At 42.1% G+C, this 19,084-nt stretch overlaps 1 protein-coding gene across 1 annotated transcript; it reads right to left on the bottom strand.

The window, feature by feature from the left end:
- Positions 1-446: 446 nt before the first annotated feature.
- Positions 447-15,997, bottom strand: ZDHHC13 (zinc finger DHHC-type palmitoyltransferase 13). Its single transcript, XM_054283608.1, has 17 exons — positions 15,946-15,997; positions 15,233-15,366; positions 14,727-14,849; positions 14,240-14,317; positions 13,663-13,807; positions 12,312-12,376; positions 11,613-11,775; positions 10,628-10,753; positions 10,190-10,323; positions 9,297-9,397; positions 6,770-6,900; positions 5,693-5,755; positions 5,238-5,331; positions 3,793-3,876; positions 2,803-2,960; positions 1,537-1,634; positions 447-1,030 (listed from the first exon to the last, which is right to left on the bottom strand). Exons 1-17 carry the CDS (start codon positions 15,964-15,966, stop codon positions 895-897), a joined length of 1,854 nt encoding a protein of 617 aa, XP_054139583.1. The 5' UTR covers positions 15,967-15,997; the 3' UTR covers positions 447-894.
- Positions 15,998-19,084: the final 3,087 nt, after the last annotated feature.

The raw sequence follows: 19,084 nt of genomic DNA, 5'->3' as shown, positions 1-19,084 counted from the left end.
ATAAATGGATTTCACCAGGATGAATGAAACCCCTCACAAGAACTGCATTTCACTACAGTACTTACAGTCTATTCTAGATGGTATCTGACTTTAATTTGCTGATCTTGAACACTTTTCCTGCTGGTTTTCATTGTTACCTGCTTTGACTTACATTCATATCACACTGTACAGCTGGCCCCTCCTGTCCTGGGGAATGTGGCTGACATCAGCTATTACAGATGCAGTGGGGAACAATTCCTTCTTTTTATGTGCATGGCTCTCTTCCATCATAAACTCACCCATTTTCATACCCTAACAGGGCATATATATGGGAAAAACACAAGGCAAAGAGTCAGGCTCCTTCTTATGGTTTTGTGCCCACCCACTCTTAAACACATCATTGCCACATATCCCTTGACTCTATTCCAATCTGCAAAAATACACGCACAAGTATGAAAGCTCTCTGTTTTATTACATGTAAACTCTTCAAATACAAAGACATAATAGAGATTTTCACAGCATAAGCAATAAAATTACAATATAATTGTAATATTAAGTTTTTAAACATGAACTTTCACCTTAATTTTCAAATTTAATTGTCTTTTGTTACCGGAAAAGTAAAGCAAATGTTATCAACATAATTTTGAAATTCTGCCCCAAAAACTTACCTTTAAAAATATATATATTTGTGTCATCTCACCACATAAAATTTTAAATAGTTTCAGCTCCAACTATATATACACAGACACACAGTGACTGTTCCATCTACAAATCTGCTGTATCTTATCTAAGTTTAATATTTGAAACAATAATAAAAATTAAAAACAAGCAGCTTCAGGAGAATTTGTAGAAATTAACGAAATATCTTGTTTTATTTAGCTTTCAGCTCAGTCGTTTTAGAAATTAAGCAAAGTTTTACACAGAATGAACATTTTTCTCTTTTGCCGGATGAAAAAGTTTGTATTGCTTGGTCCAGTCAATTAAGTTGGGTTTGAACATACCAAAGCAACTGCACTGAAAGAAGTCTGCAAGATTCTGGAAGCATCCAAGGCTGAAAAAAGAGAAGAACATGCATTCATAAACACAAGAAAAGAAGACTGCAAGCATGACAAACACCACTTCACCATGAGACAGCACCCAAGATTTTAACCTGTCAAGGCAGACAGCTCAGGAAGAAGAAACAGAAGAGCTCTCAATTAAGCATTATACCTTTGCTGAACTTTTACATGTTTTACTTAAACACGTAAGAGTAGATTAAGCTGGACTCAAATAATGCCCCACAGTTGTTAAGATCCCGTCTGTTAGTATACCTGAGGAAACTGGGAAACCTTGGTACTGATTTCTCTATTAATAGAGCTAAATATTGCAGGAGAAGTCAGAAGTAAGGTGTGAACTAGTCCCTTTCTGATCCTACACAACAGACACAGGGACTGATGAACAAATTTTTGGACAGCACTCCCTCACCCCAAAAACAGTGGTTTTGCATTTATGAGGCAGTGAAACCAATCAGTACTGAAGAGATAACATGTTTCAAACACTCTATTCATTAATACCCACTTGTAGGGAGTCCTCCTGAGTGAAGCAGGATGCTTAGAGGATTTTCTCTGTACCAGGAGATTCATTCTTTCATGTGAGGTCAACCCCAGGAACACAATCTGATTGGAAAAAAAACATAAGTAATGGTTACAACATGAATAACACAAACTAAAATCCTAGTGAGCAAAAGATAAGAAGGGAGTAGGGGGAAGAGCCTGGACATATCTAACAAATAAGTAACCACTGCTATAACTGATGACTGCAAAGTATGTCTTGAAATGTCACTGGGGCCAAAAGGACCTGGCAAGAACCAGCTCCCAGAGAAGGCAAGCCTAATTGGGATGTCTGTGAAGACTGTACCTTTCACAGATGTCTGCAGAAGTGGAAGATCTATCACAGTTAAGCACCAATTTCCTCAGATTTTTGTCTACATTCTACCACACAAAATGGCAGAAAAAGACACCTTGATCCACAATGACACTAAATGCCACAAAGCAGTACATTCTCAAATCACTGTGTATGAAACAGCAGTTAAACTGTGATAAGTAGTTAATCCTCCCTATCTTTTTCCAGCATGATATCCCACTGTTTTGGACACTGCAAAAATCTAGCAGTACACATCTAAGATTGTGGAGCTTTTTGTTTTTTGGGTTTTTTTTACTGAACAAGATGTAAAACAAGCCCTTAGCTCAGTGTGCTTAGCACATATTTCAAAGACACCTGTTTCCTAAGAGCTGCTAAACAAGCTTTCACAGATGTTTTAAGACAGCTCTTCTCAATTTTGTTTGCATAGCCAAGCTTTTCTCTGATAAAAACAAACAAGAAATTTGACAGTCCTCAAGATAAAATCCAGGTCATATATTTTTACAGTTGCAGTGGGATTTAATGCAGTCTAATGACACATGGCTGAGCTCTGCCACAGAATTTTCAACTCCAGAATAATTGTGTTACTGAGATTCCGTGCAGTTTTGGGGGCATTAATACCAGTTTGATTAGTCAAATAAACTTCTTGTCTTTAAATACAGCTTTTTATAGGCTTGGAATTTTGAGTAGTAAACTCAGAGCTCAGTTATAGGAATGATTTGCAGACTGTGATTCTACTTCCAACAGAGAAATGCTGAGTGCACAAGCTGAACCTGTGAAACTTGAAGCTCTGCCTTGAGATTTAAGAGAAGCACCTTGCTGTGGCATTTATCAGGGAGAGCAGGCACAGAGTTTTTATGGGAGCAAATCATCCAGGGAAGAGCTTTAATTTGACAAGAAGCACAAACTGAAGGAAAAGATTACCTGATAAAGCTGAACAGTGAGCCACAGAGAGGCCCACAGGGTGTGGAAACAAGCGACTGAGGAGATGTAGGAAACCCAGGGAGAGCAGGACACTGTCTGGGTGAAGTACGTCCACGCTCCATCTTGATGGAAATTTGCTGCACAGTGGTTGGACCAATCTGACAACACACACAATCAGTCAATTGTGTTTTTAAGCCCTTAAGAGCTGAGGGAAGATTATTTGCATGAAATTAATATTACATAGCAACATCCTCTAGAAATACCATGTTTCATCTATCCCATTGCCACCTAAAAGCACCCACACAGATGTGTGAGTGCTTGCTATTCTGGCTGCACAATCTCTACACTGTGTTCATGATCCACAGAAAAATATCCTTGTTTTTAAAGGTTGGTGCTATAGCAATTCATCCTCAGCAACTAAATTATGAGGGTTTTCCTCTCCTTTCCAATAAAATTTTTAATTTTACAAAGCAACAGTCCAGATTCATTAACAAACTAATATACTTTTTTTCTCTTCAAAATTAAACTACTTTAAAACCAAAAAGAAATGTCTGCATTTAGTATGGATATTTCCAAATTAAAAAGAAAAAATAATCAATCAAGCTTTTGCAATAATGTATTTACAAACTTATTTTCTGTTACAGCAAAGGGGATCCAGATTAGAACCTGTCACCTGACCTTCTGCCACATGTTCCTCTCTAACTAAAATGATTCCCTATTTCCTCTCTAACAAAAATGCTTCCTGCTATTTCATTTTCTATCGGGTACCCCACTACAACAGCATCTTTGTTCCTGCTCAACACAAATGGAATCAGGTATTTGACCAAAGACTCAGATAGGACGCATTTTCACTTGAGCTACAGTAACATCACTGCTGAAATAAGGTACTGCTTGTGCAGGTTGTACTTGCTGGAAAGGAAATGCTGAAAAATAAAGACCACACAGAGACAGATTTGAAAGCTAAATAAAACTAAACTCATGGATACATACACTGAAGAGTTCCATAAAGCAGCCAGACACCAGTCATTGTCAGGAAAAACAGGAACAACAGGTAGTAATAATGGTTCCCAATGCCTGAAATTGAGGGGAAAAAAAATTAAAGTTGGACATTTTAAAATTCAGCAGTACTTGCATTTCTACTAAAGTTATCAGGAATAAAAAGAATCAAAACCATTTCTTATTTTAACCTCTGCCATCCACAAGAGAGCTTGGCAAGGCTGATCTCTCTCTCAACTTTGTCCTGTAAGCCATCCAATTTATATAATACAATTAGTTCTGATAAAGTCAACCAGGATTTGTCTCTTCTTCAGAGCATGCCTTCAGCTGTTTTAGTCTGATGAGACCTAATTAAGCAACTATAACTCCCTCCCATGCACAATAAAATTGCCTCATATACTGAGAAGTCTAAGCTATTAAATTTGCTGGACATTGTGTGCTTCAGAATTGAAAACATACATGAAAAAAGCTCTAGACCTCTGTCAGAACAACTGTTACATGAAGATATTTTTAATTACAGTGATATTGCTCAAAGCTTTGAGACAACACATCAGAAGGATGTCTCAGCACCTTGTAAATAGCAAACACTGCAAAAATAGCATTTAACACTAGGAAAAAGGGTGTTAGCAAAAAAAAAAGTGAAAAATGTATTGTTAGAAATGTGAAGCTCTCACCTTCCTATCTTGAGCATCACCAGAAATAAGCCACAAAGGAAGAGAGAGGGTGAGAGGGAAGAACACAAGAAGATGGAAATGCCCTGCAGGGCCATCTCAGTGGTACAGCTGCCCCACAGAACTGTCCCCGACAGCGACAAGGGGCAATGGAAGTTCAGGAGGACACACGAGTCCAGCCACTTCCTGCAGCTCATTCTCCTCACCCACAGCTACTGCATTAAAATGTCAGACTGTGCACACTTGTCTGGTTCTTTCAGTATCTACTCCTGGACAGGTTGTCCAAAAAAGTTTGTCTAAACCCTTTCTGAACCTGCTGACATTGCCTGTGTCTGCAAACCCTTACAGCAGCAAGCTCCAAAATTTCCCTGCCTGCCATGTGGAGACATTTTTCCTCTACCAGTCCTAAATCCCTAGTTCTACTATGACATGCTTGGCTAATAATTCTGTGTTCACTTTAGTCATCATCTTAATTTTTTTTCTTTCCTTTTTTAAAGTCTCAATCATATCTCCTGTTCCTTCTCTCTCCAAAGAAAGAGTTACAGATTGCATGATGTGTGTTCTTAGGGTGACCACTCTAACAACCCCTAAATAATCTTATTTGCTTTTCTCTCTTCCATCTTATTTCACTCTGCCACCTATCAGAGTCCTTCAGCATCAACAGGATATTCTTGTGTCATGTGTGCTCTCTCTTTAAGGGGATAAATGTTATCTCTGCAACTTTTAAAATATGGGGCATTTTCAAATTTGATAAAGCAACACACTCACCTACACACTGTCCAGTCCACAGAGAATGCTGATCATATCTGGCTACACATGCTTGGCAAGCAAGGCAATGCACAGATCTCAAAGGCTTCCTTACCTAGGGGAAGATGAAAGGAAAGAACACACTCATAGCAGAAGCATCTACTTTGCTCAAAATTTAAGGCATCATCTTAGTTACCACCACATTTTGCATAAGTACTGTGTCACAGACCTCACAACACAGAACATGGATGAGAACCATACACCTTAATTAAAAAGAAAAAATATTGGATTTTTAAAAATTAAGATTAGAGTCCAAGGATCTCAAAGCATCTCTTATCACCATAAAAGAAATCTAAACAATATATAACAAACTACTTGTGTAACACTTTAATGACAAGCAGTGAGGAAAAAGGTTATTTATGGCAGTATTGAGTAAAAGGCAGGCTCACAAAAAAAAGTACAAAAGCCCTACTTACAAGACACGATGTGCAAAATGTTCTGAAGTCCAAGCAACCCGTTTCTGCAAGAGCTATAATGTTCTGAAAAATAAAGATTTTGCGCTTGCATTTGGATAACTTTTCCATAGGTGCTATGAACATTTCCACACTGGGACTTTTGCAGTTTGTAAGTATTTTAAGTGCCAAGCATGAACAGGAGTAAGAACTCGCTATTTAAAGAGGTGCACAAGAAAAAACAAACCAGTAAAGACTAATGCAGCTTCACCCACACAAGATTACTCAGAAAAGCATTTCTGTGTTGTCAAAATTAATAAATGATGTGAATTAAATGTTCCTTAAAAGGAGATGGCACCCCTCATACAGTCAGCCAGACTTCAGGGAGATGAAGCCTGCTCCTTTACAAGGACAGAACATTTATGAGTCCTGTGGCAACGCGTTAAAACTGCAGTTTATTCTCCCTGGCAATTGGAAGAAATACAACCTCAATGAGAGCCATGAGATCACAAAGAAAATGCTCCCCATAACCCATAGGCTGGAGAGACCAGACACTAAATTCTCTACTGATCGTCTGCCCATGACTTCTTTTGGCTGCTATAAAACAGTTAGGAAATAGCATGTGAGTTGCACGATGCTCAAGCACAAAAAACATTATACACATTCTCAAAGCACATGATAGAATTTAATTAATTAGTAGCACATGACATATAGGAAAGCACTGTGACTATTTCTTTCTAACCATAGACAACTGCAACAGAAGCCATGCTAAACTTAGATTTTTTTAAGTGAAGTTCTATGTGAATTCATATCACAGATAACACCAGTGGGTCTGTACAATCTTTGGCCAAAGTTCGTATTTCAATGAGAAGACAGAGGCAAGCAAACTACAGCAGGACAAGGGAGATAAGGAAACAAGCAGTAGAAGGAGAAATTCTCCAAGATCTGTGCTGTTAAACAACATTGCTAAAACCTCTTTAAGGAAGATTTCACTGCTTTCCAGTTTACCGAAGCTGCACATGATGACAAGCAACCACCAGAAGTGGCTGATACATGTTGCAGCGCACCAGCCCTTCCATTTGTTTTTACAAAACCACCTACCTCTTTTCTCTCTTCTTCTGAAGTTTTGATATATCCAGGATCAGTACTCCAGGTTTTATAGAAATAATAGAGAAGACCCATCAAACTGAACACAACAGTGATTTTAAGAATTACATTTGTGTATGTGGTATGTGATAGTCAAGTTAAGGACTATATTCTTACAACTCATAACACCACTCTCTGTGAAACAAGCAAAATATTCTAAAATTGGTTAATACTAATTAGTTAATACAAGCAAGACACAAGAAAGAAAAAAAAGACTTTCACTTTTACAGTGGGATCCTCTCTGTCCTTCCAAGGCCATCTTATCAGAGAAATGGAATATTCTGTCCAGTTTGAGTGCTGAAGAAGACTTTCACAGCTGTATAAACCTGCATCACAACATGGCTCCATGTGATCCTCCTTAAAAGTCCTCCAGACTTCTGCTTTTGAATATTTCAGAGGTATGAAACAAATCTGATTTCTTTTTTCCCCTCTAGAGCTTTTGTACTTTATTTGCACAATATCAGTCAGACACGCAGAGCTATAAAGCTTCTGGCAGCTGTGAGATTAGTTTGGCTGCTGGACCACCCCTAACTCAAACAGGCTCTTACTCAGTCGTAGCTTGTCCCATTCATTTCAGCCAAAAGCAACTAAATATACTCATTCAGAAAAATGTAACTGAAAGTCATCCTGAAACTATTTTTGTCACACAAAAAAAGCCCAAGCACACACTGCTAAACACTTCTGAAGGTAATGGGACATTAGGAACACCATTTTTACACTAAGAACTAAAACCATCTGTGTATCAGATGACTGGGGAAGAAAAACATGTCAAGATTATATTCCTCTGTTGCTGTGTGGAGACAGTTAGAGTGAGACTACTTTAATACAACTTGAAGTCATGCATCAACCTTGAGAGCCCAGGCTGCTAAAGAACCATCCTGCTGCTACCAAGGACCAGACAGAGAGCTCAAGTCTGGATGGCACCTCCAGTGACTCCTCAGTCACTTGATGAACTCCAGGGAAAATAATTTAGAAAAATCCAGGATGGCAACCCCAAAGTTGTTTTCTCTTATGAACTAACAACACTGCAAACAGTTCTAATTAAAATCAAGGTGACAATTTAGGAAATACTGGCACGAACATCAGCTGTGTTTGTTACAATGCAGTTGCAGGGTGCAATTATAGAAGTCAAAATGATGGTGCGTTTCCTGTGGATACTGCTGGTCTATTTGCACTGGTATTGGTTTTTGGAGCTCAGAGAAATCTTTAGTTAGAATGGCTGGATTTTCATTCAGTCCAAAGGAAGTCTGACAGACAGATACAGCTAACTAAAATCCTGAGCACTTTTAAAACACTGTGACCAGCTCCAGAAGGAAAACACACTCCTGAGAACAAGGGTTGGACAGTGAGATGGAAACCTATCCACAGGCCCATCTCACCAGGCTATGGTTAGTACTTCCAGAACACTGCTATGCTCACTATCTTCAGCAGCATCCGACTCAAATCCCTACAAGTGGAATTGTTTTTTCCTTTTAACTTATGTTACGCCAATAAAACAAACCTTAAACTTTCACAACAATTGAATAACACCATTTCCATTTATACAAGCACATGTGTGAATCCCCAGCAGGAATACACTTGATCAGTTCATCAGAGTTAATCCTGATAATTCCATTAAGGACATCTTAATTGGGAACAGTACAAGAGAAAATGTAATTGAAAGGCTGAATTAAAATTATTAAAACTGTGTAGCAATACATTGTAGCTGCTTTAGTACAAAATTATTTGCAGTTCTAAGACTCTTCCTAAAGGCTTTTTCACACAACTTAATCAATGAACAGACACCCACTGTTTAACAAAGAACAGGGCACTGGAAAGAGAGCACAAACTACTAAAATGTTTTTGTACTCATCACTGAGAAGCCTCTTCAAAGCAAATAAATGTCAGATAGAAATTAATTCGCTGTATACTAAAGATTCAATGTAACCTGTGAATAAAGACAGGAGACTGGACCGTCTACTTTGCAGGAACACAAAGGAATTTCTTCTTTTCTTTTTTAGGGAGGTGGTGGTAGAGGATGTTGTTTTTAAAGGCAGGAGCATGAATACCACCAACTGTCAAATGCTTATCATTTTAGAATGAAGAGATGCTTTCAGCATTATTATTAAGATGTGTTACCCAGTTACAGCACATGACAAAAGACATCACTGTACCACAGTCTCAGTGAGGAAGATTAAAGAGTGATGTGTAGATGCTAACAGAAACCATTAGTTACATAACACCTTCATTCTGATATTCCAGTAACATATGAAATAGGTCAGGTTGTAAGGAAGACAAAAATCTATAGACAAAAGAACGTACAGAATTTTAGTCTTTGTTTAATTTAAAGTCACTTTGCCCCTTCCCAATGGGATTAAACCAATTTTACCAGAGATGAACAGTCACATGGAATTATCTGGAACTTCTCATCACAGTTTGCACAACAGGTTTAGATTTACAAGAAACTCCAAGCGGAATTGCATTTCCTGAGTATAAAGGATATCAGGCAGGAACCAGAAAAAGCAGGTCATGGACATCCAAAAAACTGAACTTAGCAGAAATGCTGTGGGAAGGTATCTTAGGTTCTTGAGCCCCACAAGTTGCCTGAAAGAACATTAAAAGAAAAAAATATTTTTTCAAAATAAATTTGAAACACAGAATATACATAGATATAGAAAATACATAGAATATAAATAATCTGGTTTGTAACTGCAAAAACTTCAAGCACAGGGTTTATTTCAAGTTGCTCAAAGCAATCAAGAACTGTCACTCAAAAGCATTCTTTATCCATACATATAGGGGGTTAACAATGCAAAAATAAAACTGAAGAGTGCTCTGCTCCAGCACAATATTATATACCTGGAAAGTGCAGTAGGACTGGTGGAAAAGTCCCACCTCTGTCTATTTGCACACAGGTAGCATTGCCATATCAGTGGCCACTGACCTTAGCAGGAAAGGTGAGAAACAGCTCAGGATAACACTGGGAGGTCTGGGGAGCAGGAGAGGGGATGGCTTCTGAAAACTCATTTTGTGACAGAACACAGCAGGAAAAAGTTGTGATAAAGGACATTTCTGAGCAAATATCTCAATGTCTACCAGACAGAGACCATCAGCAATACTCTGACAACAAAATTAGCTAACAGACTGCATTTGGGGTTTTTTTCCAAATCCTTCAGTGACAAGAAACTATTATTGTGTGCACCTAAGTATATTTGAGTATTAAGGTCATTAATTCTAAAAAGTACATGCATTTAAATTCTCCACACATTGTAAAACAATTTCTCAGGCTCTATCTTTTTTGTTAACTGAAACTAAACTTCGAAAAGAATTATGCATCAGATGCTTTTTAAAGTCTTTGCCAAGTAAGTACATAAACGGAGAGAAAAGGCCACAAACCTCACAAACAGAGACATCACAAATAGCAGGCTGAGAAGCAAACCTCCTTTTAAAAGCCAAGAATCAGAACTTAGGTCCATGACGTATCCAACGGCCCACATGAACGTCAAGGAAGATGCTAACACCAGGAAGAGCTGTTAAAATTATTATTGTTAAAATATGACAAAGTACTCAAGCAGGTCTTACTTAAAAGTATTCAGTTCATGTAATGACAAATGCTGAAAGACTCACAGTAAGATAGGACAAGACACATCAATACATCAAAAGCAGGGGTGAGGTATGACAAAACTCTCACCCAAACCACTCCAACATGCTTTTAAAGAACTCTATTTTGTGCACCCAATTTCAGAAATTACTCTTGTTAGAGTTAATTTGCATGTCACTCTAAACACAGCATGCTCTGGTTTTATTTCTATTAGTTATTACTCAGGAAATTACCTCATATTTCTCTACTACTTTCAGTAACCTGTTATTTCTCCTGTTCCTCATTTTTTCTTCCTCTTGTAGCATGTAAATCATGAAGGGATTCTGACTTTGGTAAGCAATGTCAAGTGGCCTCTCTCCCTTTAACAACAAATAGGGTTATTTATTTATTTATTACTTTACACATAAACACTCTCACTTTTAACAAAGGCAAGAAATTATCATAGTTACAACAAGACTAACTGGGCAGTTACTTCCCAGCCCCATCTCCCCCCACACTATTTTTTTAAGGTAAAGGTAAGCTAAATTCAGAGTACTAACATGTTTAAATCAGAGCTTCATAGCTCTGAAAACTGATACTTGTAGCTGTTTATCTGTTGGACTGTTTCCAATAACACAACTAAATAGTCATGGGAATCTATACTTTCAACATTTATGCTATCAGTTCCCACAAACATTAAGTTGAAGCCTTTCATATGTGATAACCTTTTGAATGTACAAACAGGCATTGCCAAACATCAGCTTTCACAGGAGGACATTCACTTAATTTGAAGTCTTTACAAGTCTGACTAGATACTAAGAAATGCATTTTTTAAAATCTGCCCAAGTCCTCATGACAATGTCTTTAAGTAGAAAACAGCCAAACGAAAAAATGAAACAGAAATTAAACAAGGTCCTGAGAAAATCAAACTAAGCACCCCAGGAAAATGAAACAAAAAAGGGCGAGGGAGCAGAATCAAGTCAAAGGACACAATTACTGTTCAGTGAACACAAGGCATGGCTGTTCATTACACACAAGTTGCCAAGAGCCTCTGCATTCACACTTGGAGCCACATCTCAAGAAAGGTACCAACTCTCTTTTCGGAAAGACTAAGAATACCTGCTCTTAGCCAAACCCCACTGCAATTTACATCCAACATGGAGAAGACTGAGATTTTTCTTTACATTCATTTTATACATTCATGCTACATGGGATAAAATATCACAAAGGAAATCCTACCTTAACATTTTTTATGTCCAGGCTGGCACCAGCTTCCAGCAACAGATCCACTGCACTAGTATTTCCTGAGGCTATTGCCCAATGCAGTGCAGTATTCTTTTGAACATTGTCTACAGCATTGAGAGAGGGGTTAAACTTTAAGAGAAACTTCATGGGTTCTGGTCTAGATGAAAATAAATTACCAGAGTTAACAAACAGAAGACAATCTAGATTGGAAATGAAACTTTTGAACATATAATGCCTTCTCACAACCAGCTCATGAATGGTAAACCCATGTTTAGAATTCCCCACCTGCCCTGGAAGTAAGGTAACATCATCATTTCTCCAGATGATGTTACCTTACCATTTTAACAAATATGAGGTACATAACACCGGTTATATCTTCTACAACACCTTCTATCTCCCCATTTTATTAGTTCTAAACGTATTTCACTGCATCCACACCCATTTAATTTTGCAGAAAATACAGTAAGGTTGCAGACAATTTAGCCGTAAACCTAAACTTACTTAAGAAATTCCTTTCACTTTCTTTGCTATATCCAATAAGCACTCCCAACTCTGAATCTCTGAAACACCTCATATTTTTGTACAAATGGAAGGGAAAGGAACGTGAGTTAAAAAAAAAAAGCAAGGAAAAATTCACCTCACTGCTTCTTGACTACAATACAATAGACTTTTCTTCAGTTACTCTCTACTTACCCAAAGGCTTTTTGTGCTGTTAACATTAAAGGCGTTTGTCCATTGAAGTCTGTTGTGTCTATGTTCTAAGAATAAGAAAAACATAACAAGCAAGTGATTACCAGTGATCTCAGGAAACAGTGGAATTTGGGGCTACGTAACTGACTTAGCTTCACTAATGAACAGAAAAAAGGCAAATCAAAACACATCAGCCAAGAAGCCAACACTCATTTAAAGCTTTTTCCTCCTTCTCTAAGTCTTGCATGTCATTCTTTACAGAACATTCTGAGTTTTTATTTTAAGGGAATTTTTAAGGGAGAGACTCCACTAAGGATATTTTTAAGTGAATCATGTCAATTGTATTTCTTGTCCTCCTTGCAAAGAAATACACTATCAATAAGAAGAACTTCGTAAAGCAATGCTAACCATATTCCTTGTGTAAATCAAAGTACATAAAAGATGTAAAGAAAACACGTAAAACACATTTATTAAAACAACAAAGAAGGACTACCTATCTCAAGACATACATAAATATCTAGCCTAAATTTTCTTCCTTTTTCACAACAAAGGTTTCCTTGCTTTCTCCCTCCATCCATCATTATATTAGCACAGGCTTACTTAAAAGAATTATTCACATGGATATTTTTAGTAGAAGAGATGTGGGCCAACAACTTTATTAAGCCTGTGATATATGCCACTGCACCTACGTTCCTGAAGTCACTCTCCCTAAAGAGAACTTCATGAGAAAGAAAATAAACTGAGCAATCTTTTAAATTCTAACACTAGATTGTCTCTCAAAATCACTCTAGATCATATAAGAACTCTCTTGTCATTTTTATTAGCAGGTTGTTACACTTGCCATCAATTCTGCTCATTTCACATATAAGCTAAGAGACATCAACTACCATGGATACAACACAGAAATTTCTAATGAAAATTCAGACCTAGTCTGATATCTGATAATTTTTTCTGCATTCTTCAATTTATGGAAAACTGAATAGATTATTAGTTACAAAGTCGAAATCAATTCATAAATACTGCATAATGTCTATACATCATATACTGCTTTTTGTTCCCACATTTAAAAGCCATTGGTTATTTCACAGCACCACAAATCCACACGACCTTAACAACACTCCTAAGCATGCTGAAATGTAGGTGAATCTGGATGTGGGCAATGACAGGAATAGGGAAGAGCATTAAAAAAAATTATATATACAAATGCCTAAGTTTGTCTGTGCTTCTAGCACATAAGAAGAGGTGTAAAATCACTGTTCTTCATCGAAAAAAACCGAGTTAGTTCTGGAATGCCTCCTATACACAGGCAGCTACTCATAAGCAGAAAAGCACATTTGGGGCAGCAGCAACATACCTGGCCTTTTGCTATGAGGTAGGCTATGATGGGCATGTGTTGGAACAGCACTGCTAAATGAATGCTACTGAATCCTTCCCCATCAATGAGACTGGGATCCGCTCCACACTTCAACAATAACACGACCATCGGAAGGTGTCCTTGTCTGCAACAACAGTTGTAAATGAAACTATAGAGACAATTTCAAACATGGATATTTTAAGGAAAGCATTGCCTTCTCACAGGCATCCCACAAAATATTTCAGCTTCTCATAGCTTTATTTAGGAAATCATATTAAATACATACAGCCTAACAAACAAGCCTAGGGTGAAGCATTAATTTAGACTACAGTGGGTATTCTACAGTAACTTCTCCTATGAGCAGTCATCCAAGCCTCTGATTCTGGCAAAAGACTGACAGTCCAGAAGAAAGCACTCATCTTCCAGCAGGAGACTTCACACTCAGAGAAGTTTACCCAGAATAATTCAAGTTATATTTTCTCCAGACAAGCAGTGCTTTGCTCTCTGAATCTCAGAAAGTGCTACCACAGCTTTAAATACCGACAGATTTGCAGATAGGGGTTGCAAGCAGCACTACCTGGTGGCCCAGTGCAGGGGTGTAGAATTCAGATCTCCACCAAGCTGATCCACTACTGCACCTTTGGAAAGGTAATATCTGTGTAATAACAGCACAATAAGGTCAGGAACAGACAATAAAATAGAAAAGCCTTACACTTAAGATAACATAGCTAAAGGAGTAAATGACTCATAATAAAAAATTCACTGGAGAAGCAAATGGACAAAAGTGGTTCACCAAGTAAGTAATGCTGTTTCAAGAAAATGTTGAAGAAAAAATAGTCATTAGCAAGGTACTTCTAAAATCAGCTTTCACCTTTGTTACAGAAACAAACCCAGGAAAATCCAATGATATCATATATAAAGAAACATGCTACCTTTACATTTCAGTGATATCTTCACTAAGGTAAGTGCATTAAAATTTGAATACTACCCTTCTCTTCTCAAAGTGATTATAGGTACCAGTGGCAGAATACACTGTGTTACTGTCACAGGGACTCTCAGCTTACTTTACCAGCTCCTGTCTGTTGTTTATGGCTGCCCAGTGAAGAAGAGTCACATTTTCTTTGTCTGGCTGTCGAACATCATATCCTGCTTCTACCAGTTCTTTGCATCGTTCTAGCATTCCGTACCTTAAATGAGAAACAAAAAAAGATTAATTTACTTATATTTTTTTCAGTATTCTCCAGTCTGGAGACATTTGCACCCTAAAGAAAAAAATATATCTCAGTAAGCATCACCCAGCAGATCCTACTGGAGCAAATTCCACATGGCATTCAATGGAAGTCTTGTAAAAAGAGTGGGGCTATGCCTTGACGAGTAGAATTTTCTACTTAAACAAAGCTGCTTGAAATGTTTTTATTTACAGTAGCAACAGTAAGTTACTTGTCCTCTTCCACTACAGGGAGAAAATGAAACTGAAAACATTTCCTTTGTAAAAAATATCCAGCCTGGCTCACATTTGAGGACACTTCCATCTGTTCCAACACTCTGCACACTCAGAACATGTACTTACTGTGTAGCCTTGACAATATCACAGGTGCTGGGGTCTTCAGCAATGGGATATGGGCCTGGAAGACCTTTATCTTCATGGACGCTGTGGCTCCTGTGCACATGAGGTCGATGAGGCCCATGGCAATGGTTTTTACACTGATTGTTAACAAAACAATTATTAACCACTGTTACTTATCGGCTGCACACCACACACAGCTCCCCCTTTACCAGAAGCACTCACTGGGCCTGGTAGGTTCTGTTAATACAAACGAAGATGTTAATTCAAAGCACGGTTAAAGCCTCCGGGCAAGAGACCAACCCTTTCATTTGCGGAGGACAGCAGGGATGGGGTTAAGGCGCATTAGGACAAATGACAGAGGCGTTCAGCACCCTGCAGAGCTGGTTCCCGACACAGCAGCCTCCCCCACAACAGCGCTACACTCCAGAAACCACAACCTACGGCCTTGGGGAGGGTTTGAAACGCACTTGGCAGCCACAGTGCCATCCGTGCAGCCAGAAACCCGACGCGAGGGAACAGACAAGGCACACGCAGAGCACGACACGGACGGCTCTTGCCCGGGAGCCCCCGCCAGACCCCGGCGGCACCGCGGCCGCCCCGGCCCCGCCCTCACCACCTGCCCGGGGCCCGCGGCCGCGCCCCGCACTCCCGGCCCGGGCAGCGCCGGCTCCCAGCCCCGCTCCAGCCCCGGCGCTGCCTGGGGATCCCCCGCTCACCGCCGGGCCGCCCCCCGCCATGCCCGCGGCCCCGCAGCTTCCTGCTCCCGCTTCCTGGGCACGGCTGCGGGGCGGGGCCGGGCAAACACGGCCCGGGCGGGGCGGCTCCGAGGCGGGGCCGGGGGAGCGCGGGGAGGCCCCAGGAAGCCTTCCCTGAGGCTGTCCCTGCCGCTGCGGAGCCGCTTGGGCGAGCGAATCGGCGGTTCCCGTGTGCCCGAAATAGTTCCTTCACTTTTACCAAGGCAACCACACCGAAGAACTCTTTTTTCGCTCAGGATCCCCCCCGGGTGGCGGACAAGGCGAATTGTCTGCTGGCGAATTTTTCGGGGCTTGTGCCTCAGCAGGTAGAAGCAATCTCTCGGTGGAGGCTCTGGAGCACGTCTGATAAGGTGAGGCTGAGGAACTGGGGGACCTCAGTCTGGAGAAAGGGAGGCTCAGCGGGGACCTTGTGACTCTCCACAATTCCCTGAAAGGAGTAACGTCACCTCCTTGTTGGCCCGGTTGCCAGAGGAGTTCAAGGCCATTTGGGACCATTTCCACCCCCAGCTGAGCCCAATGTCCCCTCATAATGACCGCCTGGGTGAGAGAGGAGCGGCCATTTTAGGGCAAGCGGTCACCTCCCCCCGAAGAAATGGGGATAAACTGGGAAAACACCCAAACGTGTCAAACACCCACACCTCACCAAGCTTGCCAGGTGAGGTGGGCCCCTGGCAGCCCTTGGAGTGATGCCATCCCTTTTGGCCTGAGGAGAAACCCCAGCATGGGGTGACCAGAGACGTCCAGCTCTCAAACATCCTGGGGCTGTGCTCCTGGAGGAAATGTGTCATGACCCTTGGACAACTGACAGTCACCACTCACAGGTCATCGGAAAATTACCACTCCCAACTCAGCCTCCAGACCACTGCTGAAACACAGAGCTGTCACCATCCTGCCACAGTGGGATCCTGGCTAGAAGAATCTCAGGTCAGGTCTTCAGGGAGAGACTGGGAGAGCCTTTCAGGGCACATGAGCCCCAGCAGCCTTCATAAAAGGGCAGAAAACTGAAAGAGCAGGCACATTAATGAAAAAAACCCCAACAATTATTTCCAAAACCCTGTTTTGGAAGGTCAGAGCAGTAGGCAAAACATAGCATTGTTTATTAGATGGCAACTAACCATCAGGTAGGAACCTGGGTGCTTTCCTGTGACTGGTTACTGCATTTTCCATTGCCAGCAATTGTTTTTAAGGCAGAGGAAGAAATTTTGGGGGGTACAATAATCCCAGCACCACAGGAGTGACTGTGGAATCTCAACATCTCCCTTGTGCACTCCATGCACATGGCTTAGAAGGCTTGTTGCGGAACCAGCTGGTAAAAGGCCAAGACCTAGCTCCCATTACAGGGGAAGAAAGAGTTCATCAGGGCTCAACCTGAAGTGAAATTTTGTCACTTCTGGTTCTACTCACAGCTTTGGTAAGAGAGCAAAGTCTCTGTTCCTGACCCACACGAGCCCTTGGAATGCACACAGCTATTGTTATCTTGCTGTTACATTTCATATTTCTAGAGTCCCATACTGTCACAATCATATTTCTAAAGTCTCGTACCTTCTTGGCAATACTTCTTGGGGGCAGTTCTTCATAGCTCTGACTTCTTCCCCTGCCCATTGCTGCTACCTACTCAGGGCCCCTGCCAGGTTCTCCCTGACTGGCCAAGCCCAGCCCCTTTTATCCCAGTTATCTTCATTAGCTACAGCTGCAGCCCAATTAAGGACATCGCAGCTGCAGCCCATCAAAAACAACCAGGGCTTATCAGGGCAAGACCTATATACAGATATTTAAATATAATACAGATATTCAAATATAATACGGATCTTTTACTAGGATTCCTACTATACACAGGGACCCTTGTGTCACTTTCAAGAAGCCCCTGTCACTTTCAATAAGCCCCTGTCACTTTCAAAGGGCAGCTGTTGTTTCACTGTTGCATTTCCTGGCTGTGTCAAGCCCCTCCTACCCGCACTACAGCTTGTGCTTGAAGACACAAAAGGAGCATCCTGGAGGACAGGCATGGAAAGTTTGACAAAGGCTGAAGGGAGCACTCAGATCTCCCCTTTTCCCAAGAGGTTTCTTTAGCTGAAGTTCCTGACAAGAGCCAGGCTTGACACGCCGCAATGGGTTTGTTGTTGTTTTATTTCTCGGGCCCTCAGTCCTGCGTGGGATTCTGGAAGTGGGTGCTGCAGAGGCTCCTGCAAGGCGTCAAAAGCGCCTGCCCCGCACCCAAGGGTGGCGCAAGATCTCCTCCAGGTGCGGCCTGTAAGCGGGGTGCTTGGCCAAGCACCAGCGGATCAGGTGCTGGCACTCTGCGGAGAGAAGGCAGACAGCGCCGGTCACCGGCAGAAGGCTCCTGCCCGGCTGCCCCCGGCGCCCGCGGGGTCCGGGCCGCGCTGCGTGCGCTCAGGGCTGCGCCGGCCTCCCGAGCGACCGCGCCCCGCGGGCAGAGAGCGGCACGGCGGGACACGGCCGCCTCCTTCGGCCGCGGGGCCGCGCTGACCCCGTGGGCACGGCCGCCTCCCGCGGCCGGCCCTGGGGGCGGATGGACGGTGCCCGGAGCCGCGTGAGGGCCGCGCGCCGCCGGCTGCCAAAGCCGCCTGCTCGGGGCCGGAGACCAACCTGGAGAGACCTGCTGCCAGAAGAAGGGCTGCCCCAGCACGATGGCACGGTCGTCCTCGAAGGGGAGGCTCCCGCAGACCATGACGTACAGCAGCACGCCCAGGGACCAGACGGTGGCCTCATGGCCGTCGTAGCAGCCCAGGCAGACCCACTCGGGCGGGCTGTAGGCGTGCGTTCCTAGGGGAGACGGGCGGCGCTGTCCAGGCGCGGGCTGCTGCCTTCCAGAGCCCAGCGCCAGGCTCCTGGCTGAGGCAGGGGCTGCACCCGCGGCCACAGCTTCCCCCCCGAGGCCACCCCGCGTCCCCCAGCCAGCTGGCCAAAGCCAAGGAACCATTCTGCCAGGCAAAGGAGGCCGGCGGAGCGGCCCAGGCCCTTGTGGGCCTGCCGAGCCGGGAGGCCCGGAGCCGCCTTTGGCCGCCCCCTCTGCGGGCAGGGCCGGCAGCCGGGTCCCGGGGCACGGCGTCTGCCCCGGGCCAAAGGGCAGCCGGCTGAA

Source organism: Melozone crissalis, unplaced genomic scaffold, assembly GCF_028551555.1.
Source record: "Melozone crissalis strain CALT ecotype California unplaced genomic scaffold, PUWL_Pcris_2 ptg000038l_1, whole genome shotgun sequence".
Lineage (NCBI taxonomy): Eukaryota > Metazoa > Chordata > Aves > Passeriformes > Passerellidae > Melozone > Melozone crissalis.
Note: the sequence above shows the minus strand (reverse complement) of the source record. Positions and strands in the feature narration are given on the sequence as shown.

Coding starts and splice junctions, on each gene's coding strand:
- ZDHHC13 (XM_054283608.1), bottom strand. CDS start 15,966: ATGGCGGGGGGCGGCCCGGCG. Junction 15,367..15,945: donor TGGCGGGGGGCGGCCCGGCG/GTGAGCGGGGGA, acceptor GTTAACAATCAG/TGTAAAAACCATTGCCATGG. Junction 5,332..5,692: donor CATTTTGCACATCGTGTCTT/GTAAGTAGGGCT, acceptor ATCTTCCCCTAG/GTAAGGAAGCCTTTGAGATC.